The sequence below is a fragment of the Anoplophora glabripennis genome, unplaced genomic scaffold, assembly GCF_000390285.2.
Source record: "Anoplophora glabripennis isolate ALB-LARVAE unplaced genomic scaffold, Agla_2.0 scaffold18, whole genome shotgun sequence".
Classification (NCBI taxonomy): domain Eukaryota; kingdom Metazoa; phylum Arthropoda; class Insecta; order Coleoptera; family Cerambycidae; genus Anoplophora; species Anoplophora glabripennis.
In genome coordinates, this window is record NW_019416221.1 from 2,212,262 (window position 1) to 2,239,678 (window position 27,417).

Genomic DNA, 27,417 nt, shown 5'->3' on the forward strand with positions numbered 1-27,417 from the left:
ATTAAGGGATCGTTTCCCGGGATTTTATTAAATTATTCCGTTAATTTTGAGCGAGGGGGTTGATTCGTTAAACGATTTTTTTAGGGAAATGGCGGAAAGCAAGGGGTAAGAAATGTAACATAAAGGGGAAATTTCCTTTGATCTTTTAGAACTTGTTTCTTTGAGAAAGATTTTTAAAAATACCATCAATATACAGGGTGATTCAGTCATAACGTCATTAATTTTAACCACGTATTTGGAAGGCCAAATAAGGCGAACGTTGAAGCCAAACAGCTGATTTCCTCAGTCGTCTCGAATTTTGCAATTAGCTTCAAAATCAATGTGCAGTGGATCCCAACTTTATTAACAAAGTGTTATGGACGGGTGAGTGATGTTTTTTTTAGCCGTACAGTCATTTTAAATAGGTTGGTGTCATACTACTCTTTGAAAAAACAATAAGTCACACAATAAGGTATACGTATTACAAACTGAATAATTAATTGAACATAATACTAAAAACTCAGATTCGTTGTCTTTCAATACGGATTAAAAATGCGTTAAATACTAGGTTAATAAGCGCCCTCGAATTTTACGAATATACAGGGTGTTTCAAAAAACGTTCCGCTAATTTCTAGGGTAAATAGAATATTAAAAAATAATGTTAGTTTGGTTAATAAACATGTGTCCGAAAATGCCTCCTTCAGAAGATACGGCTCTGTAAAAGGGGCCCCAAAAATTCTTTTTTTTTATTTATCTCTGAGACGGTTTAAAATAGCTAAATGAAATTTAGACCACAAATAGGTTTGCAAACTTTTAATATTTTGTACAGGACCATCCCTGGAGGGGGGGTGCCACTTATTTTGCCCCCAAACTTTTTTTTACGGGGACATTTTTAATATTTTGGTAAAAAATAAAATTTTTTTAACAATTTGCCATAAAAAAGGTACTCTTGCTTAAAGTCAAAAAAATTACCGGTTTTGGAGTTATTTGAGGTTTTAGCAAGTAATACTGACCGAATTAATAAAAATAAAATAATGATAATAAATAAACGCAGGGAATAATGACTGTTTCAGAAACAACAAGTATAAATTAATTAATATTAAAATATTAAAAGTTTGTCAGCAGTAACTTTCAAGACCTAATCAAACCTATTTGTGGTCTAAATTTCATTTAGCTATCTTAAACCGTCTCAGAGATAATTAAAAAAAAAGAATTTTTGGGGCCCCTTTTACAGAGCCGTATCTTCTGAAGGAGGCACTTTCGGACACATGTTTATTAATCAAACTAACATTATTTTTTAATATTCTATTTACCCTAGAAATTAGCGGAACGTTTTTTGAAACACCCTGTATAACATAAATCTGAAAACATGTATTATAACAACATTTTGTTAACTGCTATGGCGAAATAAACTTCAACTTTGTAATTTGTCCTACATGGGTTATACAGGATGTTTCAGAAAGACCTCCCGTTATAGTAGAGTACAATTACAGTCACTAAAATTTTGATATAAGGTTTAGTAAAGTAAAGTATAGAATTTAAAATATTACCAAGAATGTATGCGTTGTTTATGAGACATCCATCAATAAGTTTTGACATAAGCCTACTTTGAGAAAAGTCACTTATTTTATACACCGTAATATTGTACGAGTTTAATTAAAAGCCTTTTTTTCTCGAAAACCGTATACATTAGGAAGTGTTAACAAGAGTACATTATTTTTATAAAATAAAATTGTAAATTAGAAATTGGAGCCTGAATGGTAAAAAACCTAATCGTAAAAAAATTAGAAGTTACAATGTAATAGGAAGGTAGCATAACTAGCACCCTCTATGAAATATCGAGCGTATTTGGCATCCTTAAAAACCCCGGAATACGAAATTTCATAAAAATATTTCACACCATTTCTAAATTTTTGTAAATATTCTATGTAAAAAATTTTATTTTGTCGCTCTGTATCTCAAAAACAAGAGGAGATAGACATATAGTTCATAAGATAAAAAAAAATTATTTTTTGTCGTACTATCACCCCCCTCTATTTATGGGAGGTCTTTCTGAAACACCCTGTATACCGTTTATAATACATTTTCTTCTGGCATATTTTTAAATTATACGCATTTTAAAATGACACGTTTTTTGCACAAAAATATAGTTTAAGTGTCACTAGATCAGTGTAAAATGTGGGAATAGTTCAAATTATTCAACAGTAATACCAACAGTACATTAATAAAGCTGGATGTGTAAACTAGTACAATATTAAGCTGTAATTACTGCTTTGAGTTGTATATGGGCATTACTGGCTGGAATAAACTTCAAATATAAATCAGCCTCAGTTCCCCATGCCCCTTTTTAATTAAAAAGTTCTCATTAGAGAAACGCAAGCTGTACTTGGATCTTTCAATTTCAGTGTAGTTATTGAAATAACAAAGTGGGCAGTAAAGGGAATAATAATTACGCTGTGGGAAATTGGATTTGAAGTTTTGAACCAAGACGAGCTTCCATATAGTTGATAAATAAAGAGAAATCTGTTAAATCTACTTCAACTGTCAATGTACAAATACTCCTTCTGTCAAAATAAAAAAAAAAACGAATAAAATCAAAAGGACCACCGGTGTATTTTATTCATTCTTACTTTTCCATTGTTATCGCCTTTATCTCTTCCGGTATGGGGCAGACATTGTCACTGTTCCTAACAGATCTCTTATTATAAAAGCCGACCTTTCTGTAATAGACTCCTCTATCTATTCTAGCGTATGCGGTATTCAGCACTGTCAGCGTGCGGGCCACCGTCACCTCAATCTCTTCCAGGCCACCTATTACGTCGTCGTAACCTTCTCCACAGTCGGCTACGGAGACCTGGTGCCTGACATCTGGCCCTCCCAGCTGTGGATGGTCATCATGATATGCGTCGCCCTCATCGTCCTGCCCACACAGGCAAGTACTTTAATCTAACCGCGACAGGCAATTTTTAAATAAAAAAAGTTAAATAAAAGTTAATACCGCTTTGATTGATGGAATACGCATCTCAAAAGGTAATACCTAGCGCTGTCAGGATGAAATAATGATACGAAATGGAATAAATTTAATTATCTTTCCACTTTCGCTTCGGGTAAAGCCGCATTTCAAAATGAGGGAATTCACGTCGTTACCTGACGATATTTTTTCAGTTCGAGCAATTGGCCTTCACGTGGATGGAACGTCAGAAATTAGGGGGATCTTATTCCTCCCACAGGGCGCAGTCGGAGAAGCACGTAGTAGTTTGTAGCACGACGCTCCACGCAGACACCATCATGGACTTCCTTAACGAATTCTACGCCCATCCTCTGCTCCAGGTAAAATCAGAATTAATAATATTTAGGAGTCCATTTACGGCATTTCTTACAATAAAACAGTATTACAAACGAAGTGTGTATTTACTAGAATGTCACAGCAACAGGTTGTTCCCACTTGCACGCATATGACAGGAAACGAAACGTCTAAGCTGGAAACTGATACTTCGAGAAATGAAACATTTTTTTATTACATTAAGAACTTGTACAAATTGTGGGTAGATTTATTTATAATATTCACTGCATTCTTTTTGGTACTCTACCCTACTATTAAATAGGATGAATTTTTTTATAAGTTATGTTTTTGTTTTTGAAGCAAGATGAGGTAGAACACTTTATTAATAATTTTTGGAAAATAGTTACAGTGCAGTAAAGTGACAAAAAACGATACAAAAACAGTTACTGTCGTCCCCAGAAATGATACTTTTGTTCCTGTCAATAGCAAATATGGCGCAGTACCCACGGAACACAAAATTACTGCCATATAATTTTTTTATTAAAAAAATGGACAAATCATCTCAATAGAATACTTGGCGTATCTAAATTACATTTTTCCGGATTTACGTAAGGGGGCACATTCGAAATAATCCCTCGCCCGAGGAAATTGAGTCAGAATACGCTTTTAACTTTGCAACTGCTTTAAACTTCTTAGTTATAACTCCACATAATAATGCTCCTGATATTACGACAGTCGTACAAAATTTCTAAAACGACGTGGACGAATATATTCGCAGTCGGGTTCAGGATTTGAGATGAGGCAGACCGGATTTTCATATATGCAAAGATTGCTCTGCGGAATTTTAAGTTCACCGAACAAAACAATAACTTTCGAAACTTCTAAAATTGAATCCGGGACGTGATATTTTTTTGTTTCAGTCGAGGCTTTAGTAATACCTAAAAGCCACGTTGGATTTTGTTACAGGGACTTGCTTCCAATATTTTATATCACATATACACTAGTGGAAAAAATTAAAGGATAAAAAAAATCTAAATTTTCGACGAGTTTTCAAATCGCAGTATCTTTGATAAAAATGGTCGTATTGGAGTAAAAAAAAAAGCAATTTAATGCTTGAAGTTTCTAATTTTTGGATCTTGCAAAAAAAACCGTGCCAGGACCTTGTAGAGAATTCATTCAAGTTTCTGAAACCCACCGTCGATTTTCTGTGCAATCATTGGTTTCTGAGATATCGATGAACAAAGAGAAAATGATCCATTTTCATTCAAAGTCCGATAGCTCAGCGAGAAATGGTCGTATCGAGACCAAAAAAAAATAAATTGAAGCTAAATGAACAACCTATCTAATCCATAAGGTGGTTAAGTTGTAAAAATTTTTTTCAAGTCTGTACACCAAAAATAAGATCGAAAAAAATTTCGAAAAATTTGTTTTCATGATATTCGCGATACGTATAGAAACTTCAAGCTTCAAATTGCTTTTTTTTTTGAAAAATCGCCGAAAATTTAGATTTTTTTTTGATCCCTTAATTTTTTCCACTAGTTTAAACTAAATTTAATATTAATAAAGTTGTTACAAGTTTTCTTTCCCTAAAAGAATATACAGGGCCTTCCTGCTACGATGTTACGTTTCATCCAATGAAAATATTATCAAATTTTTTTAAAGTAATGTTTTGGAAACTGTGACGACTTTCCGTTTCAGGACTACTACGTGGTCCTGTTGTCTCCGATGGAGCTAGACACCACGATGCGGATGATCCTGCAGGTGCCCATATGGGCGCAACGCGTCATCTACATCCAAGGCTCCTGCTTGAAGGACGCTGATCTAGCCCGGGCGAGGATGAACGAGGCTGAGGCCTGTTTTATACTGGCGGCCCGGAATTACGCGGACAAAACGGCAGCGGTAAGTAAAAAAATATCGTGGTGAGAATTATTATATACACTTTTCTTGAGAAGTGGATGTTGTCGCTGTTACACTTTTGCATCGCAAACACTGCGAGGGGCGCAATGATTTTGCTCTATTTATCAAGTGACCACTTCAAAGGCGTAATGAAGCTAAGCTGTTTATAAGATAATGTGGGTTTAATTCAAGGCGGTGTGGAGCTGTGATTCGCAGAGTAGTTGTTTCATGCACACGAACTTTAACAAGAACATAAAATTGCTGCATACATTTTCCGTTCTTGTTGTTCCAGGACGAACATACCATCCTTAGGTCGTGGGCTGTAAAGGACTTCGCACCTGGTGTGGCCCAGTACGTGCAGATCTTCCGGCCGGAGAACAAGCTGCACGTCAAGTTCGCCGAATTCGTGGTGTGCGAGGACGAATTCAAATACGCCCTGCTGGCCAACAACTGTACCTGTCCCGGCGCCTCCACCCTGGTCACGCTCCTCCTTCACACCTCCAGGGGACAGTGAGTACAATACAGCGTAGTAGAAAGTATAATTGACACAATAATCTAAAAGTCCCCGTACAATTGGCGCGAAAGTTGTGAAAGTGCGCCTAGACATGCAACAAAACATCGTAACGTAACTTCGTCGCGTTGATGTGATCTGTATAGTTGTCTAAATCTCATTGTTGAAACTATAACAAACATTACTTGTTGCTTCTTATTTGTTATTTAACATTCATCTGACTTACTTCTTTGATAACTAGATAAATATAAAGTTTAAATTGAGAAAATGCTATCAGGTGGCGTGATACTACTACCCCTATACGAGAAAAACCTCGCAACTACAAAAGCGATATATTTTTTACCAACATATAGGGTCCGGGTCCTTTTCGTAATCCTTACTAATTACGTGACTCGAAAGTTACAATTCCTGAACGCGACGAGTTAAGCTCCAATCTCGCGGTAAGCGCGTGTCGGTGTATGGACGTCTTTACTGTTATTCGACGCCACAAACTTCCAAAGAAAGCTTTTTTTAGGCCTCCATACGTGCTCAATTGCCTTCCTACGAACCCTGATCCCTGTTGACGTTCTAATTACGTTGCCATTTTCAGGGAGGGCCAGCAATCTCAGGAGGAGTGGCACCGCCTGTACGGCCGGTGCTCCGGCAACGAGATCTACCACATCGTGCTCGGCGACAGCCGCTTCTTCGGAGAGTACGAGGGCAAGAGCTTCACGTACGCCAGCTTTCACTCGCACAGGAAGTAAGTATTAAGTTATTTTTATGCACTAATTAGTAATACGCTGTCCCCTCCACCACTCAAACGTGAATTTTTACAGTTTTAACAGTTTGTAATTATATGGAATGTTGAAAAATAGCTTGCGACATTTTATACCTTCTAAGGGGGCTAAAAAATCTTGCCGAATTAACGTGGTAGTTTGTTCTTTACCCCTTTACCCCATATCCCACCCACATATGAAGTCAACTGGCAGTAGTGGCTTTTCAGAGGCAAAAATACGGAAATTTTAACTGAACAGCGGGGCCTAGCCTCCGTTGCCCTTTGTAAGCGTTCTGAACAGGATCGGATTCTGCTAAATTTACTGTTCACGGTTTAATTTCGTTGATGTTTTGTTTATTTTGAATTAATTTGATAAAAATAGTAACATGCCGTATTTTGTTTAGAATTCTAAATGCATCCCTATTTATTTTATATAGTGACAATAGTATAGTTGTTAGAGGTCATTGATACCGAGATTCGCGAATTAAAAACATACACACGGGCTTCGAAAAATAGTATGTTGACGTAAAGCCTCATTTTACCCAAATTCAGGGAAGTTGAAAAACTGAACAGCCACCACCTCACAGGATGTATTACGTACAAAATAGAATACGACCGGTGAGTGATTTACTCGCCGCCATGCGCTGCTTAACACGGCTCGAGTTGCAAACTGAAAATAGCAAAACCTAATTTATACCTCGGGACTTTAATTTCCAAGTTGTTGTCGGGGCAAAAATAAAGGATGGAACTGTCGGTGGCGAACTCTTAAGTTGAAAAGTTGGGAAATTGGGTCGATGTACGCCGCATCTCCCTCGTAAATAACGCGGAAAGGGCACTTTTTTCAGTAATATCGTTTGTAATCTAGTGCGACAGTGTATACTCTTTTGTTTATTTGCATCCACAGCCACACTAGATAAACTGTTATTACTCATTTTGGAATGCATAAGTTCTGTTTCAAAAAACAAAAGGTATTTTTTACTTTAATAAAAAAAATCTTAAAAAAATCTGATTAATAATGTAAAACACTGGAAATGTTGAAGCAATCAGTACTGTAAAACTAAATGTTTGAAAAATGTATGTGTATAGGGGGTGTAAACTTCTATTCGGTCACGACTGCTGGGCGCAGGTATGGTCCGATCGGAGTGATTTTGACGGCATTGTGTAAGCTGGATCTTTCTGCGCTCGCATTTCACGATTACGTGGTTGACAATGAGCAGTAAATTGGTGAACATTCCTATTATTTTAACCCATGACAACTACTTTCATTTCCAATGTGTTAAAATTCATGATTTCCGTTTCACTTCAGGTACGGCGTGGCCCTGGTGGGCGTGCGGCCCGCCGAGCTGCCGGAGTTCTACGAGGACACTATCCTGCTGAACCCCGGTCCCAGGCACATCATGAAGAAGAGCGACACCTGCTACTACATGAGCATCACCAAGGAGGAGAATTCGGCGTTCAGCGTGGCCAACCAGCAACCAAACAACAACAACTCCTCCTCGACGGACCCCGTCATCGTCACGGCAAAAGAGGAGGAATCGAAGGCGCCAACCCCCGCCACACACAAAGACGGTACCGGCCCCCCTCAACTCATTCTGCAAGTCCCCACCTGTGTCAGTGAGTGTTGTCGCGCATGGATGGTCATCGCTATGTCTGTTTTTCGTTCTGGTTTTTCATGTTTTTTATTTGTTCTGTTTTGTGTGGTGCGCCGCTGGGTTCTAACGGGGGAAGGTAGAGGGTATAGTAAAAACAGTCGACAGAAGTTTTTCAGTAAAACCTAAGTCAAAATATTGTTGAAAACTGTAAGGTTGTACCGAGTGGGAAAAAAGTATGCTGCTCTGTTATTATTAGCGATATAAAAAAATCTTTTACGTATTTAAACAGGCCATATTTTCTGCAAATTTAAGACATTTTCTACATAATAGAATCGAATATAAAATTACAATACGCAGCATTCAGAATTTTATGTTCAATTCAAATATGTAAAAATGGCTGTCCCATTGGAAAAATCAGAGAAAGTATGTTTGAACTTTTTGTAAAATTGTTTTCCCCATAGGAAACACCATGTATGAAATTGGGAATGTCCCACTGATCTGGAGTACTAAATAATTTGCTTCTAACTATCGCCATTTGAAAATTATTGCATATTTAAACAGGCCATATTTTCCGCAAAACCTAAGACTTTTCTACACAATGGCAACGCCGCAATCTCATGTAAGATTATAGTGCGCAGAATTTTATTGTGAAAAAAATCAGAGAAAATATAGTTCGAAATTTTTGGAAAATTGTTTTGCTTATAGAAAACATCATGTATCAAATTTTGAATGTCCCACAGATCTGGAACAACGTTTCTCTTACACACAGTCGTATAATTTGGCGATACCATTTGAAAATTATTACATACGTTCGAACAGACCGTGTTTTCTGCAAAGTCTCAGACATTTTATAATAATGGCAACATCGTAATTTTGTACAGCACTGTATGCACAATTTTTGGGCGAATTCAAATATGTAAAAATATACATACAGGCCGTTTCGTTTAAAAAACTAACTTTCCACGCTTCTATGCGTCACTCTGTATATTTGACAATAATTTTAAAATGTAGCATCTTTTGTATCTCGAACAATAACAGAGCTATTTATTTACATTGCCAGACTAATTATTTTTTATCAAAATTATAGAAGATAAAATAATTTGGATGCATGTTTAAGAAAAAGATTTTTGGTTTAGTTTTTTTTATAATAAAAAAATATTGCTTTTGCTATTTCCTCTTTAGTGCCCATGGATACGCTTTAAATCGAAGAGTGTTGCAGTTTTAGGATAAAATTACTAGACTGAAATTAACGGGAAGGCCTTTTGTCAGATATTAGTTATACACCAGGAAAATTTGCGAAAATAAAAGAGAAACTCGAAAAAAGTCCTATTCGCTAGATTATTGTAAAATTGTCTAAAGGAACATAATACAAGACATCTCTCATGTCGTGAGTCAAAAACTTTTATTAGCTAACTTTTCTATTTTTTTTTTCACTTAGCAGGGAAAACCATCAATTTTAGCGAAAAGTGACTCTCAGACAGCTTGCAGGGAGTAAAATTATCTACAAAATAAGATTTGTTAAATTAAAATCGGTTAATAAACAAAAAAGTTATTACAACAAAACAAGAAAAGTGCCCAATTTTTCATTTGTTTATAACTATCGCATTTATTGTTAAAATTTTATAAAACCTATGACAAGTTGAGGGTTTTGTCATACTTTAAAAGTGTGCCAAAAGTGGGCGCTGTAGGTGCAATAGTTTTCGCACAATTCTATTTGTTTATAGCGGAGGCTCCAAAAGTTATGAACTTTAAGCCTCTGTACAGACGTTAATTTTCAATCAAACATGATTCTGAATGCGTCATTATAATCTGAAAGACGTAATTAAGCGACCTATTAAAAAATATCACCGTTTTTTTGACATTAACATTCTCAAATTGTGCATTAAAAAACCGTGCGTTTTTCGCTTATAAACAATTTGAATAACATTATTGCTATTTACGCTAACTCACCGAAAATAGATGCAATGGATAGCTGGCAAAAAAAAAACAGTTTAAAAAAGTACTCTCTACGACCAACAGGAGCCAAGATAAGAATTTAAAAAAAAATCGTAGCGCAATTGTTTATAAACATTAACACTTGAATTTTTCGCAAAATAAAGTTTACGACGTAAACTACGATTTCCCGTGAATTGCAATTGAAAAATGTGGAAAATTAACGACTCACAAGCCCTTTAAAGAGAAGGTACTGGCTAAGTAAAATGTCCGGCGTGGTGGTAGGGGAAGCTCGTCCAAGCGAGTCGCACGCGCGAGAAAAATGAAATCCAATGTTCAAGTTGATGCGCGCTGTAAAATTTCGCAGTGTCACAAAAATTATTGTGACATTTTTGTAAATTAAAAAAAATTAAGTATAAAAGATGCATTTTTTCTGGGGTTCAGGGCTATTCTACGGATTCGTAAATATGCCCATAGTTATTTTTTCGTCGAGCTACCCCAGTTTAAAAAAAGGAAGTTTCTACGATGAATAGAAGCCGAGATATCGCGAAACAACTACTCCGAGAGCTAAATGCCCCTACCGGCATTGAATTATACTCGCAACACCTAGTGCAACAGCTAATCCGCACGACAGATGGAGCCATTTGCGCTCCCGCGTACAAGAGCACTTTCCTTGTTTTTTTGCAATAACTTTTTTGTTTATTAACCGATTTTAATTTAACAAGTCTCATTTTGTAGATGTTTGTGAGTCACTTTTCGCTAAAATTGATGGTTTTCCCTGTAAAGTGAAAAAACTGTTTTCCTCACTTATTAGCTAATAAAATTTTTTGACTCACCAGATGAGAGATGTCTTGTATTATGTTCCTTTAGACAATTTTACAATAATCTCGCGGATAGGACTTTTTTTGCTTGGCCTATTATTCGTATCTTAGATTCTGCGGCACTCAGTTTAGAAATGCGACATTTCCTGGAGATATATCATTGTCCATACCATTTCCATGAAGAAACAATCACTAATTTACAATTGGAAAACTAAAATATTGGTAAGGTAATTCGGCAGCAAAATTAAACAGGAACCACCGCACACTCATACCTACCATAGATATTTACAAAAAAAAAATTAGGGCACAGGGGATGTATTATTCCCAACGGCTGAACAAAAAAAACAATCGACAGTCCACGCCACGCACGCACACTAAACAAACGAACATACAGTGTTCGTTTCGGCCGCAGGTAAAAAAAAAAACAAAAGAAAATCACATTACTGCTCATGTATCACGGCAAGCCACCACTTACAGGGTGGTTTAAATAATGTCCACCCTCGTTATCTTTGACATATGAATTGTGCTTTCATTTTGAAGAGATACGAAAAACCAAAAGAAGCAGTTCAGAAAATTGATCATTTTGTTTACCTACTTATACAGGTTGTCAATAATATAAAACATATTCAGTAATTCTAGAATTACTTGGTTATAATTGGCTATAAACAAGTAAAACAATTGAGAAGCAGTGCCAACTACCGCCACCTAAATTTATTTTTCAAGGTCGTCATATAAGCAAGATTACGGGGGTGGTAGGGTTATTCGGATCGCCCTGTACAGCAGGAGTAGCTTTGTTATCGATGTTGTCGTTTTGGCCATACGTTGCGGCGGCCGCGTCACCGACTGCCGCAAACGTTAAATAGACGCTTTCCGTGTGCCGCACTACATGCTAGTTGGAATTTTTATGGAGGGTGTCCGAACCGCCTGGGACCGCGATACGTGCACGATACCGTCGGTTTTACAAGGGAAGCCGGTTAAAACTTAAACATTTCGGATTCCAGTAACGTGTCCGGAATTGTTTATGTATTGTTGTGCAACCTCTAGTCAAGATTAAAAAAAAATGCGACGTTAAAACTTTACAAAATTTAATGATCCATAAATCAATTAAAATGTATTGGTTGCCACGTCGTCGGTTTATAATTCTTGGTGTTTTGAAGGACAAATCGCTTTCTAATTCAGAAGAAACTTTGAAACTGAATATTAAGTCCCCTGGCCGGTATTTACCGGTGTGTTTGCTGTGTGCATTAGGCCATGGCGATTCTGTGTAAGGTTTGAGGCCACTACTACTTATTTAGTGAGACAATAAACTTCAAATCCTGCTCCGAAACGTCGATACCGGCAAGGGGACTTAATATCCAGAGCGAATGTCTCTCGAAACGTTGCAACCTGGAAACTTGAAGAATTTCCACAGAATCAATTGCCCATTAGTTTAACTAATCATATAATATACAGGATGTAAGAAGTTTGACTGCCATTACTTCAGCATGAGATAAAGTAATCATAAATGAACAGAAAAGTTGTATATCGCAGGGGCGTAAGATTAACAGTTTTCAAAATACAGCGAGTATTAATATTGGGGAGTTTCATCACAACGTGACAACAGCGCTTAACCTGCTGATGCACACCACGTGTACACGAGGCAGACTTGTCCTACAGAAAAAATGTAAAAAGCTATTATTGTGAAACATTTAGTAAATTTTAAGACAGTTTTTAAATAAATAAAATAAAATGTATCGATTTTGTAGTACGAAGATAGTGTTGTGCTTAAATTTTAGCTCGAATTTTAGTAATTATGAATCTCTTAAAACAGGAACTTATCTTTTAGTCAAATTACGTATTTGAAAAATATGTAATTAAAGTACCTAAAGATTCACGTCGTCCAAATAATCAGATGTATTAAAAATAATTTAGGTACTTACCAAAAAGCAAAATTCAATAATTTTTAAACGCACAAGTACACCATTTTCGATGCACACACGACACCTTCGAATCCAATTTTCGCACACTCGCTGGAAGACACCTCAAGAAAAGGAAACAGTGTTGCGCAGAAAACACTTCGACACGGTCGAATCCAGATACCAACTGAATTGCGTATTGGTGGTTGCTGGACACATTAGTACCTCGTGTTAATAAACTGCCGCGCCGTTGTCACATTGCTCGATATGAATTTTATCGAATTTTAAACTTATTACAACGCTAATTATTTTTTTAAAATTAAGCATACAGAAGTTGAAAAAAGCAATAAACATTTGTATTTTATGGTATTCTATGCCCGCAGTTATGTCAATATATAATTTTTTCTACACATGTCATATAAGTTTTTTTTATTTATTTTAATGTATTCTATCCTATGTTAAAATTAAGACAGTCAAACTTCTAACACCCTGTATATGATATAAAAATTCAGTTGATTTGACTGACAGAATACTTCTGAGGCAAACAAAATAAATCAGCGACAAATCATCACAGTTCAACAAAGAAGTCTTGTGAAATCTCTATAATTGCCTTTCTTCCAACCGCCTTAAAGGAATTTTATATTTCTAGTGTTTGGGGAGTGGAATTTTATGTTCCCTCAAAACAGGAAATCTGTTCACTGTTATAATTGCTCTGTTTTATAAAGCAAATTGTCGAATTAATCTGTGTAATTTAGACCACCCAAATTTAGAATCATACCATTGCTGTTCCTAAGAAATAAATTCATGTTCAGTCGGAGGAACTGGTATAGTCAAATAAAAAATTTGTTCACATCAAAATCTAGCATGGCAATTTTTTAATCTCATCACAAATTAATTACTCCATTGCATCTAAATCCAGAGTAGAAACAAAGGAAAAACATTTTCACACAAATTTGTCCGCTTCACTCATTGTGATGCTCGTTTTCTGTAATGTAAAATAATTAAAATATATTCTTTGTCAGGAACTGAAATTGTCACAAATGCGTATTATTTTAGACCTAACCCCAAACCATTTTACGGAAATTATTTTCAATATTTTTCTTTCATTCCTCACTTTGAGAACTTTTAATTACGTACTACTAAATACTAACAGTGCCACAAATTACAATTTCATGAAAAATTCTTTTAGTTTTACACCAAGTACAATTTAATTGATGGACTAATAAAATTATTTATATTCTATTACAAAACTTTCCGGAACTTCATGTTGTTCTTATCGTCGCAATGAACTACTATCGGCGAGACATAAATTCTGACACCTAGCGGTGGCTCAAAGAAGTAACATTAACAAAATATACTTTACAAATCAAAAGCGCGTTGGTAATGTCCAAACGGACTCGGGCACCCTTCATAACACACTGTGTCTACGTGGACGAAATCCACCGAAATAATAATATCAAAGAAAGTACGTTTTAATTTCACAGCCACGTTTCCCGATCACACCGGCTCCAGCGACTCCAGACAATGCCTGAAAGAGTCCTCCCCTGGGTCGATCACCTTCGACGTTTCCATTACAGGTAAAGCGAGCGTTTTCCGAATAGAAAATAAGTCTAGTTCCCTTCGTTTGGCTCGTGTATGTCCCAGAGGGAAAGACAAATGGGACAGTGTCGAAATTTTTCAGTTTTATTCTCTTCTTTCTAAGTAAAAATTAAAACAACTCTTTCTCCATCCGCAGGCAACCACCTAGACATCCCGCGCAGCGACAACCCCAACCTGCTGAGCCCCGAGACTGGTGGCGGCATCGCCGCCCAACGCAGGAACTCCCGCCGACCCAGCATCTTGCCCGTGCCCGACATGTTCACCAGCAGCACCCTCAACATCTCGCAGGACGCCGCCGACGAGGCGGACGAGAGCGAGGACGAGCTGGAGGACGACGTACCGTGGAGGTCTCCCAGCGAGAAAATCGCGTAAGTCTCACAGAGGGGTATGACGAGTGTCTGACCTTTGACGCAAGCGAACGACTGAACGGTGGGGACAGTCCATTATTTCGGAAAAACGCTAAAAGGTGTTGGGGAGGTTATAAAGACGGGCGAATTGTGGACTTTTTGAGTTATTATAAGGCGTAAAGGGCCTTCTGGGGTTCTGATTGTAAAGAAAAAATATATTAAACGTTTAATAGTAACTCTCTGATATTTTATGACATCTGGCTATTTTCAAGTATGACGGATAACGAGAAATAAAATACAGATTTATTTAAATATTATTCTCCATAGCACTAAAAAATTAATTTAGATGAAAGTTGTACCCTTTTTCTTATTTTAATTTTTTTTTAGGCGTTGCAAGTTGGCGCAAATTAAGTTTAATTCGAAAAACAGACATTAACAAAAAAAAATGGTACTACCCAGTGCATCGGATAATCAAGTTATCTTATATCGTTAGATTCAGGAAATAGATACAAAAATATATGTCATTTCATTTGCAAAAACAATTGACAATCGTCTGCCACTAAAATAGGCCTTAGAAAATGCTGAGTGTGTTCCAGTTTATAATATTTTTAGCCATTTATGCCAAATTTTTGTTTTTTAAAATCGTACAAAAATTAGCGGCGTTATAGGCGTTTTTTTTTTCGATACACTCAGTGTGTTAATAATTTTTTGTAGTTTCACCCTTTGTCCCTATAATAAGTCAAAGAGTCTGAAAATTTTTGTTCGTACATTCCACTTAATTACACTAGGTTTTCTTTTACTGGCAGGAATCAGAATTTTATGAGAAAATATTTCGAAAACTTTTCCTTCCGTTGCTATATGATACAAGGTGTAACAGAATTTCTGCAAGCAATTTCAAGAGGTGATTCCTCATTTCTCCGAAGAAAATAAGTTCTTAACAGTTTTTTTTTAGATGCCACAATACAACAAAGATGATTAATTAATTTAGGATCAAAATAATAAACTTCCCTTGAAGTAAAAGCTGTAAAAAGTGCACTGAGAGAGAGGATCTCAAATACAGGTCGCGAAATAGCTACCAGTACGCATTTTAGAACGTTTAAAATCCGATGTAAAGCTCTTAGCAATTATTTTAAAGAAAAAAGTGTCACTTTTTGTTTATTTCAAAAAAATTACCGCTTAAAGTTTGTTACAACATCGCTTTTCCACCCTGTATAATAAAAAATAATTCTTTTTCTATTGCTCTATGTTCTATTCTGCTCACCTTTTAAATTCGGTCACGACAGCTAAACAAACAATTCCCCCACGAATTGCTGTCAGCGGAGCAAATCTCTAGGGTTACATTTTTTAAATAAAAAATTACCGAAGCTACTCCTCTGAGGTCTGGAAGTAAATAAGGGTGGAAACTTTTAAAACCGCATACGATAAATTAAAAATGGAGTTACGGCGCAATCAAAAGATGAATAAAATATATGTAGTTTGTACGAATTTCACTGTATAAGACAAAATTGAAAATCGGATCGATTTTTCTGCCAAAATCAACCTTGAAGCAACGTACATAATTGTCAAGTGTTCTGACTGAAATAGAGTGATAACCGTTAACCTCAAGATTTTTTGACAGAAAATAGTAAATCTGCCGTTGTTGACCGCATAGAATTCAACTGAAATTTTATTATTGACTTCTGTGCACGCCTGTGGGTCAAATATCAACGTTCATTTATTTTATATCTTTCATCCTTGCAAAATTGTGATTAGAATATTGTTTACGAGATATTGCATATCTCTGTCTATTCTGTAAACAAAAATAGTTTTTCAGAATTTTTTGTTAGAAATAAAAATTAAATACAACATAATGTGTCAAAAGTTAAAAAAAAATACTGGCGTAGTTCCAGAAAACTCATTGGTTTCGTAAGAAATGTTTCACAAAATGTGATATACTTTTACAATTTTTCAAAAATTGAACGAAGATCCTCACTTTTCTTAAAATAAATTTTTCTATTATTACTAGGGGATACCATTATTTACTGAGCACCCTGTTACCTTAAAATTACATAAAAAGTATGGCAGCATATAATGAAAGTACAAAATTTTAACTTTGACACCCTGTATCTTGAACTTTATTTTAAAAAATTAACCATACTAACTTCGTACGACAATTTTACCACGTACAGCTTTCCCTACAACGAAAATTTCGCTTTTCCGAAAAACGGGCCACCCCCACTCCTAGCATAAAAAAAGTGTGAAACCATGTCGCATGCCTAGCTATAGTCCACCAAATATCCGATCTGAAGATGAGACTGATAGCTCCTCGATTTTAGCTTAGTGCAATTTGTGACAGCTACCTCTCTCTTTCTCTCTGTATCCCTGTCTATGTGCGTGCTTTCTCTGTATGTCACCGTATACACCCGCCCTTACCCCCGTGTGAGCACGGTCATGACTTGCACAATGACAGCCTTCTTGATATCACTCTGTCCGTACCTTGCACTCCCTAGGTCCAGTCTTACAGACGACTCGACCGGAGACTCGAGCCAACTCGCATGGCATGACGTATGTATTAGGTAAGTCGAAAATTTCTTCAGATTATAGTAGAAAACGTACTCGTTCGTATCCCGTCCGTGTGCTATTAGTTGAACCCCCTGTAGGTGTACGTAACTTTAGAGATCCTGAAGTTTTTGTTACAACTAATAAATATATATAGCCTGGAATAATTAAACAATCGCCTGTACATGTAAAATCCAGAGCAATTAACGATCGCCTTCGTCTGAAAAGTCTAGACCAATTAACCATCGTTTCTACAATATTCCGAACAATTCGACGCGTTACTACGAAAACATGCTATCTCAAATTAACCTTGGAAAACATGCTAGTTCAGATCTTTGATTAATTTTGTTAACTTACTGTTACAAACGACAAAATTGTTAATTACAAAAATAGAATAATATGCAGTCTGCTGCAACACGCACATTACTAGACGATTTTTGAAATAACAAATTATAAAAAAATAGTGTATACCTTAATATATAAAAATGTTTATTATTACTAAAAATTATTCGACTCTATTCGTAAAAGTTTACTTTGATAAAAAAATTAATAGCGCACTCTTATCTGATTTATAGTCACTACTCTTACTTTTATTCTAAAAATAATTTTATATGCCTTAATGCGGACTCCACGGAGACTGCAATAAAAAGGATTATAGTGGACCAGGCTAGGCTCCAAATGCCGGCTCCGAATCATTCTTACATGGACAATATACCCGTGTAGAGCAGCTATACTTGGATTGTCTTTGCAATTGCTCTTAACTTGCATTCTGATAAAATCTTGATTTTTACACACAGCTTTGTATTTATAACTGCATAATTAATTAATATCAATAATATCAATTTTTTAATTTTTTTGTGAAATACGTTTTTTACAATCGTTACTTTTCAAATAAGAACAAGCTGCAACAATTTGTAGAAAAACATCATTTATTCATAAAATTCTATTAATACAGTTAATAACCAGAGTAACCATAATAACCAGAGTATAAATATAATGTATAAAGTTGAATGATATGTACGATAAGCATGTGTGCATGGGGAACCGCGGAAACGTGCACGTGCATATCATATGCTCTGCGCCCGTCGCATCGATATCCAGCAAATCATAAAGTACCGGTAATAAAAGTGTCGCATACCTGCAATTCATTTCCAAAGTCTATGCAAGCACACGGCTACCGTACCTTTAAGAAGCCATTTGTTTTTATTGAGGTGCAGTAAGAACGATTCGGACCCGGAATTTGGGCCTAGCCTGGTCCACCATATAATCCTTTTTATTGCAGTCTCCTTAGAGTCCTCATTAAGTCTATAGAATTATTTTCAGAATAAATTGTGCAACCCAGATTTTGTGAAAAATAAGTGTACGGTTTCAATCATTCAATGTGCATTTCAACGCCAATGCAGCCAACTTAAATTTCTAGTCAAACTTAATTTTGCGTGAGATAGCATGTTTTTCCTTAAAGATCTGAGCTAGCATGTTTTCCAAGCTAAATTTGAGATAGCATGTTTTCGTAGTAACGCGTCGAATTTACCATCACCTATCTAAGCAATGATGTCAAATTGTTTAAATATATTGGTAATATTCATTTTCGTTGTTTGTAGTCAATACTGGCCAATAAGTCTAAATTTCCATGAAAACAACGTCAACGAAGAACATTTTTTTTAATTTTTAAACCTTTTCCTTTTAATTCATTATATTTTTGATGTGTTTGAAATATCAATTGACCAGTTGTTTTTTTTTTCATTTGCTTCATATTGGCAATTAAATTTCAGTAAAATTAAAGATTATTAAAACAATAAGATCAAAATTACATTGAAACACAACATTCTATTTCACCGACTGTAATTTTTTACGAAATTCTGTTCAATCAGCGATCCCCAATCGTGCAATGTTGGCTGCCTAAGGTCACATTTGTGAAGGCTCCATATTTTGAACAGAATTATGTAAAGTGGAGAAAACTTGTAATCAAAACTTCAAAATCATCGTAGTTCCCAGAATTAACACAATCGAATAAATCATCTTTAAAATTTTAGAATTCGATTAATAAAATACAATCATATCTTGAAAGCCTGAGTTGAATTTTACAATAGGCGATAATTTGCATGAGTTGCGTGATATTCTTTGAAAATAATTGTCACAAAAGTAGTGAATGAGAATGCCACTGGTATTGGACATTGTACCAATCAATAGTACTAGATATGGAAAAACATACAGATTATTTATAAAATGTATGGCATTGAAATATACAAGGTGTCCACAGATGGAGTTGAAAAGGAGGACACACTTTTTTATTTTTTATTTCATGAAAAAAGTCATTCTTGTTAAAAAAAGGTGAATTTTGCATAGACCTACATATACAGGGTGTCTTCTACAAAATTATTAAAATAGTAGTTGATTTTATCCTGTCTAACCACGTTAGTTAAGGTAGCACTTAAAAATTTGTCAGAATTTAATATATACGGGGTATCCAGATCCGTCGATATCGACAACAAAAAAAAATTATATCAATAGTTTTTCAATGTGGAAAACGTATCCAAATTTCGACTCAAAAATCAACTAAAGTGATAATCTGGGAGCACCCTGTATATGTTAAATTGTTGTTGACCCATATAAAATTACATTTCTGTGCACATGAATACAATCAAGAATAACCTTTTTTTATAAAATTATAATAATAAGTAAAGAAATATTCCCCCTTTTAAATCTTAATATAATGATCGGAATATTTCTGAGCTAGTTTGAATAAAATTATCATATTTTTAATATTATATGAAAGGCGAAATATGTTCAGCCTTCCTCTGTATAATGAACCCGTACAATAACTTCAGTGCAATCTCTCGTACAGGCCAAAACAGAAATATAATTTGTCGATCATCATTAAATATTTTTATTACCCTCCTAACATTTTACGAAACCTTATCCGGTAACATTTATTAAACGGCACTTAAATAAATTAAATTTCCGCCCAAAGGGCACTGTTATGCATAAAATTAGCAAATAATAAACGAAAATAACATTTATTTTTAAAAATATTTCCTTGCATTTACTTATTGAGAATAACTTCCATTAAAATAAAAATCTACTGTCAAAATCTCCTTCATATATTGCATGTCAAGGACATTTTATTACCTTATAGGTAGCCCTTTCTTGTATTTAAAAGGATAAATCTATGTATCCTTTTGTTGCAAGACACTGCGTTGTAAAAGTCTTAAGGTGCCCATACACATACCATACACAAATACAGCATAATTTTTTCCTTTTAAAATTTAACTTTGTACAGATAGCGCAGAAATAGTTCCGCCACTTTATCTTCGTGTGTGTGGGCGTCTTTAGGATAACAATCGAAATCCCGACTCTCGATTTGCCTAATTAATATCGGAAGAGCGTTTATTTAACGATTCAGCTTTGCTTTATGCCTGACGCAATCCGAAATCTATCTATCTCTTGATTTATTATACCGCTCAAAATGCTAATCCCACAATTAATTCAGTTCGTCGAACCGATCGATTAGGCTGAGGTTATGGTTAATGGCATGCATATTCGCGTTTGTCGCGAACGCTAATTCACCTCTATCTCGTTGCGAACGGTTGAAGTAACATACGGGGTGTATACCGTAGCAGAAAGAATCCTCATCTTCTACCAGACCTCAGTCCAGTCGACCTAACATCGTTCATACATACCGGGCTAAACCCCTTGTCTGCGCAGCATCGTAAAGGGCTTCCCGCCCGTCTCGCCCTACATCGGCGTCAGCCCCACCCTCTGCTACCTCCTGAAGGAAAAGAAACCCCTGTGCTGCCTCCAGCTGGCCCAGGTGTGCGAGCACTGCAGCTACCGCAACGCCAGGGACTACCAGTGGCAGAACAAGACCATCATCTTGGCGGCGGACTACGCCTCCAACGGCATCTACAACTTCATCATACCGCTGAGGGCGCACTTCAAGTCCAAAACGTCGCTCAATCCGATCATTTTGCTGCTGGAAAGGAGGCCCGATATTGCGTTTCTGGACGCGGTTTCTTATTTTCCCTTGGTGTATTGGATGCTAGGCTCCATCGACTGGTAAGTATCTTCCATATATTTTCCTCTCCTTCCCTTCTTCCCTTCCATTTGTTCTTCATCGGATTTGGGTTAGTTTCCTATATTTTCACCCCTCATCTTTTCCATCCCTTTCTATTTTCAATATTGCTTTAATTTTCATTACCTTCTTTCCCCACTTTGGCTATTTACTGTATCCATTTTTTTTTGTGGTCTATCTTTCCTCCATTTTGTTACATTTTTTGATGGTCTACACTCATTTTTTATTCCATTTGGTTCCATCTTCTTCAAATTCATTTTCTTCGTTATCGGTTCTTATTTTAACATTTATCTTATTGTTTCGTTTCTCATTCTTCACTTTGTCTTGCCAATTAGTCTTCTCAATTGTCTCACCATTGCGTGCGTTTACTACTGTGTATCTTTACAGTCCATTAATTATATCATATATTCATAGTACAACTTATTCGATTTTTCCGCTCTATTTACTAGTCCTGATTCTATTTTTCCATCCTCCGTAATTATGCTTCCTAGATAACTTCTAAGGTCAGTTTCCTTGCATTTTATCCTTGTTTTGTCGATTTCTTCGCCATTTTCACTTTTTTCCGTGCTACTTTTCCACTCCTCTACACTACATTATTCTGTTGTCGAACGAAAAACGTAACCGATAAGGTCAAATAAATAAAAGTAAAGGTAATGGCCCCAAATTTGAACCCTGTGGAATTCCTGATGTTGCACAGAATTTGTTGGATTCATAGGCATTCTACTAAACATATATTCAGTGGGTATTAGTTTGCAATTACTGAACTCTCAAATATTTAGCGTGTACAGTCTATTAAAAAGCCATATGATGCCCAGTTGCTCATGATTTCAGCCTAGATGACCTACTTCGAGCGGGGATAACACTGGCGGAAAACGTGGTGGTCGTGAACAAGGAGCTCTCGAATTCCGCCGAAGAGGACTCGCTCTCCGACTGCAACACCATCGTTGCAGTCCAAACTATGTTCAAGTAAGGTGACATTTTTTCAATAGCGCGTTGAATCAGAATCCGTGGTTAGTTTTATTCCAGCACCCACTAATGAGTATCAGAAGTCCGTAAAATACTTTTATGGAAGGAGACCGGAGTGGTTTTCTGGCGATTTCCAGCCATCTGCTCGATTCCTGCGGGTGCTGAAGTAAAGCTATCGACTTTTCCAGCATTCAATGAACTAAACAGGGAAAATGACTGAAATAATTAAATATTTTCTACATTTTCCTCGGCTAGTTTCATTTATCTAATTTCAAATGTTATTGAAAACGTTATAGATAAAAAGACGTAGACAGCGAAAATCTAGGAACTAGGACGACGAAAATTAATGATTCCGACAATGGATATAAAGTGTCATGCGGTTTTTGTTTCTTTCTATCTCGATTTTGGCTCATAAATTTATATAAATGACCCAGCTTGACAAATAAATCGACTTAGTTCCACAATACTAAAGAGTTGCACTAAAAGAATTATCATCATGACAAAGCAATATTTTGTTGTACGATTCGATTTTTTTAATCTGTTTTCAGATTTTTTCCGAGCATAAAGAGCATCACGGAACTCTCCCAGTCCTCGAACATGCGCTTCATGCAGTTCCGTGCCCACGACAAGTACGCCCTCCACCTCTCCAAAATGGAAAAGGTAAGCTATGGTTTTCTTTACCGAATTTGTTTTTTTTAATTCCGCAGTTTTGTAGCGGCGGTCCCGACAACGCTTATTTTTACAATTATCTTGCGTGCTGCGGAGTGATAGCTTATTTTTACTCTCACGGATTGGTTGAAGTTGGCGCCGCTAAGCATTGTTTTTGTAGGCAATTTGAAAAGCATTTGTTTTCAGTAAAATCGTACGCTAAGCGCTGGTAATGATACCGAAAGTTACACGAACGAAATCGGACAGCAACTGACCGATTGGACAACTAATTCGTAAATTTTATTAATCGTTCTTAAACCTACAACTCGAATCTTATAAATTAGGTCACCAGCGAGTTTATTACATGACTGGAAATACCCTGAAAAGACTGCTGGTGTTAATGATGTTGATCGAAGGCATTATTATCCTATAACACCCGTGATGCCACTGTAGCAAAAAGAAATCGCAACGTCATAAACACATTAACAGCAGCAGCCTTTCAAGAGTGCTTTCAATCATGGGGAAATTCCTGGGAATACTTATCAAAGCCCAAGGGGAGGGACTACTAAATAGGACTTATGGCAACCACTACATTTTTACATCCAAGTAACTGGCATCTATTTTCGTTTAGATTTAGTAGTAAATTTTTAGAATTAGCTTAAAAATTTTGATCTGAACTGTACATCGGAGACAGGATAAGGTCACTATAGATTTTCATCGTATATGTCAGAAAGACCGATCTTACAAAAATGCCTTTGTTTCGAATTTTATTATTTACGTTTAAGTTGCTACAAACTAGTTCATACACAAGTAGATAATATTAATTAGCATAAAATGTGAGTACGTTACCTATTTACTTAAAAAAATGTTCACTATTTTAATTATTAAGTACCTAAGACATATTAATTTAATTTTATTTTACACATGGATAGATCTCCTGGAATATCCAAGATGTAATTGATATTTGAGTACTTATAGAAAATGTAGTACAGTAGAGTAGCAAGTTTGATGTTAGTTTAAAGACACAAAACTCATCCGCCATCGGTACATTTACGACTGATTTATGTAGTTGTTTAATTTTTTCTACAGCATTTCCAAACGAAAAGAACGAAAATGTGAATCCGTACCACGTAGCGCGTTTAGAGCATGAGATTTTCTAAAAAGAGTTTAGTTTTCTGCATTGTGCATCATACTAACTTTAATATCTAGTAAGTAGAGAGAACAATTGAATTTCTTCTATTTTTTAAACTCACTGCATGGCTTGGGTCACGTGTGACTTCCTTTGACCACTTGACATTTTCTTTTGTATTTTTCCAAATTGCAGTTGGGAGTAACCTTAAGCGCTGCCAACGCAAGTTATTCCCAAGGTTCCAGCCAAATATTGGTAAGCAATCCTTTAAATACAAACACAAAAATTGTGGGTTTCAGAGATGATTTAAAGAAAATAACACCTCAAAATCGTCAAAGTTTCCATAATCTGCTGATGAAATTGTGGGAACCGAAATAACTTTGAAGACGTTTTTTCTTTTAGTTGTCAACAAGTCCTCAATTTTAACTTATCCAACCTCGAACTATATTTGGAAATTCCCTTTTATTTTTTAGACTGAATAAAAAATAGAAGATATTCAGGGCAATAGACTTAAAATTTTTGAAATTAAAGAACACAAAATTAATTTATCATAAAGAATATTTGTCATTTGTTTTTGACGGTATTTCAATGAGTTTTTTTTAAGCTACTTTACGAACTCGAGACATTTTACATCAGAAGTGGGATTTGAAATAGTAATAAATGAAACAGGTAAATTTCATCTGTACGTTCGCACCACAATTTTGTTTTCAACCTCCTTTATTTATAGCTGTGGTAAATAGTTGATGAAGTGTCTATATAATATTGTTGGTACTTAATATATATCGTTGAATTAACTATTAACCTCTAAACACTTTATTCCACATGCAATAAAATTTATAGCGAAGCTATAAACACGCAGTTTAAATCACCGAAATCCATAGGCGTATCATATGCGTTAAACTTTCTAATGATACAATGTTAATGAAACAATTTGAACTTTTAAAAAATGTTTGTCTTACACATGAAATATAAACTCTACCTAGTCAACGTTGCGACAATACTTGCTGCTCTCCTCAAGACAGTTGAAGGAAATTTTACATATTTAGTATATTGGTTAAGGTATGGTTAATCTAGGAGTCCTTATTCATTATTTAAAATTTATTGATAGTTTAACAGGATGTACGGGGTTCATCTGGATTATTTCGCTTTTTTAGAGAGAAAAAGAGCGCGGTTCCCACATCTCCTACATGTTCCGACTACCCTTTGCAGCCGGCAGCGTCTTCAGCGCCAGCATGTTGGACACCTTGCTGTACCAGGCCTTCGTCAAAGATTACGTCATCACGTTCGTCAGGCTGCTGCTCGGTATCGACCAGGCGCCGGGATCGGGTTTTCTCACTTCGGTAAGTTGGAAAATTAAACCTTTTTTATTGGCAATAGCTGTTTTTGCATATACTGCAGGTGTATAATCCAATGCCTGTCGGGGCATCTAGCCCGCTGAATAGTCGTTTCCTGTAATATCGTCAATTTAAATATTAGGTTCACCTAGTGGGCGATAGGTGGAGCAATGTGCCTGTCCTAAACAGGTCGTTTAAGAGGACTCTATTGCAAATAGGCAACCAACAATACACTTTTATAGATTTTATTGCACAGTTTTTCTAAATATGAATTAATGCACAAATAACAGACTTTCCCCCATTTTAACGCAGATTTTCTATAAAATGGGCTTCGTTTGAAACACAAATAACTTTTTGATGTAAAGAAATTTGTCATTTACGATGTCACTTGTTCAAACTAACTCCATTTTATAGAAAATCTGGGTTCGAACGGAGGAAAGTCTGTTATTTGTGCACTGATTCATATTTAGACAAACTGTGTAATAAAATCTATAAAAATGTATTGCTGGTTGCCTATTTGCTATAGAGCTGAGGATGTGAAGGTCTCATTTCCAAATTTCCAGTTTCAGATTTCAAAAATCTTGTTCCTTCCTTTTCTTGAATGAAAATAAAAGTTAATGTGTCCAGTGGCGTAGGAATTAAAATTTCGTCTTCATACTTTATGATACGCTCATGCTTTTGACAAAATTTGAACGTGTTTACATTTAACTCAACTTCCGTTTCTAGATGCGCATCACCAAGGACGACATGTGGATCCGCACCTACGGCCGCCTCTACCAGAAGCTGTGCTCCACCACGTGCGAGATCCCCATCGGCATCTACCGCACGCAGGACACCTCGCTGTCGGACTCGTCTCACGTGAGTATGAGCGCACCCTCCTCGGCCTGGTCGTCGTGCGTGCGTGTGCCCTCGGTGAGTACAGCATCACAAAAGAGCGACACCGTCTTCAGGTGTTCCTCGTTTTTCTCCTTCAGGCACCTTCTGTGGTCACCTACGAGGCTGTCGTACCTTTATTCTCTATTTTATGTCACCGTTCTGGCACTTTTTTCGTACAGGGAATTGTTGGGGGTGAGCGAAACCGCCGCTTTGCGCGTTAAAGTGGTCCGCGCACTGCCGTTCTTGCACGCGGTTTTGGAATTTGTTAAATTTTATGTTTCACTAAAGAACTTCTTTTAATATGTCATTCCAATGCCTCAACAAAGAATGATAGTATAAAGCATCTTTTTGTAATGAAAATGTGGGACTTTCAGAAAATAAACCGAATATAAACATGTTATCTCCATTGGAACAAAAGCGCATAAAATATTTTAAACGATTCTTCAAAAAAAACCCAATACTTTCTAGAACTGTTAAATTTGTTGCCGAATTTTGAATCATTGATCACTTTTGGTATTTATTACAATTTGTCTAAAATTGTCTCAAATGGTACGCCACAGCTCACTTCCAACAAATGTTTTATATAAGGGGGTGTCCTGAATGCACAAGCTAAGTTTTACCAGGTGATACAACACATCAAAATAAGAAAAAATATTTATATGGTTGTATACATTTAGTATAATGATACAGTAACACTAACAGTAACAGACAATTTTAAATTTGGATCGTACGTCACACTCCTGGCCAGGTACTTGTCTCTGGTTATGTAACTGCAAGTGGTCAAAGTCGACGTTCGATCGCCTTTATAACGGGAACGCCGAACGCTTCGAAACCTGGGCGATGTTCAGGAGTCTGGCCCTGCCCCCAAAAGTCGCGATCTGCTTCAGTCGGCTGGAAATAGGGGTAACGAACGTAGGAGAAACGAAACGTTCTACGATCTATGTTTATATGAACTTGTTTTCTCAATTTTGAGGCGTTCCGTCACCAGGTGAAATTAGGCATGCGCAATTCGGAACACCCTTAAAATATTTTTGCCGATATCTATGTTGTAATGCATTTGCATTTTTTTAAATTAAAACACTGGTTTCAAAAATTATACCTGAATCTGGAACAAAATCAACCTGTATATATTTCTTAATGCGGACGTTCTTTCATAAACATACGATTTTCTTTTTATTGACTAATTTATTACAATCGTATTTTTACTTTTCCTGAAATTGGGTTAAAATGTACTGCTAGATATTC

At 36.1% G+C, this 27,417-nt stretch overlaps 1 protein-coding gene across 1 annotated transcript in view; it reads left to right on the top strand.

Annotated features, from left to right (window-relative positions):
• Positions 1-27,417, top strand: part of LOC108908269 (potassium channel subfamily T member 2) — a 177,548-nt gene that overhangs the window by 141,262 nt on the left and 8,869 nt on the right. Inside the window, exons 9-21 of the mRNA XM_023454165.1 lie at positions 2,728-2,911; positions 3,145-3,309; positions 4,961-5,161; positions 5,451-5,668; positions 6,259-6,408; positions 7,730-8,037; positions 14,148-14,240; positions 14,399-14,630; positions 20,853-21,203; positions 22,051-22,185; positions 22,734-22,845; positions 25,117-25,302; positions 26,023-26,154. Coding sequence (XP_023309933.1) covers positions 2,728-2,911; positions 3,145-3,309; positions 4,961-5,161; positions 5,451-5,668; positions 6,259-6,408; positions 7,730-8,037; positions 14,148-14,240; positions 14,399-14,630; positions 20,853-21,203; positions 22,051-22,185; positions 22,734-22,845; positions 25,117-25,302; positions 26,023-26,154 — 2,467 coding nt within the window. The remainder of the gene's footprint in view (positions 1-2,727; positions 2,912-3,144; positions 3,310-4,960; positions 5,162-5,450; positions 5,669-6,258; positions 6,409-7,729; positions 8,038-14,147; positions 14,241-14,398; positions 14,631-20,852; positions 21,204-22,050; positions 22,186-22,733; positions 22,846-25,116; positions 25,303-26,022; positions 26,155-27,417) is intronic.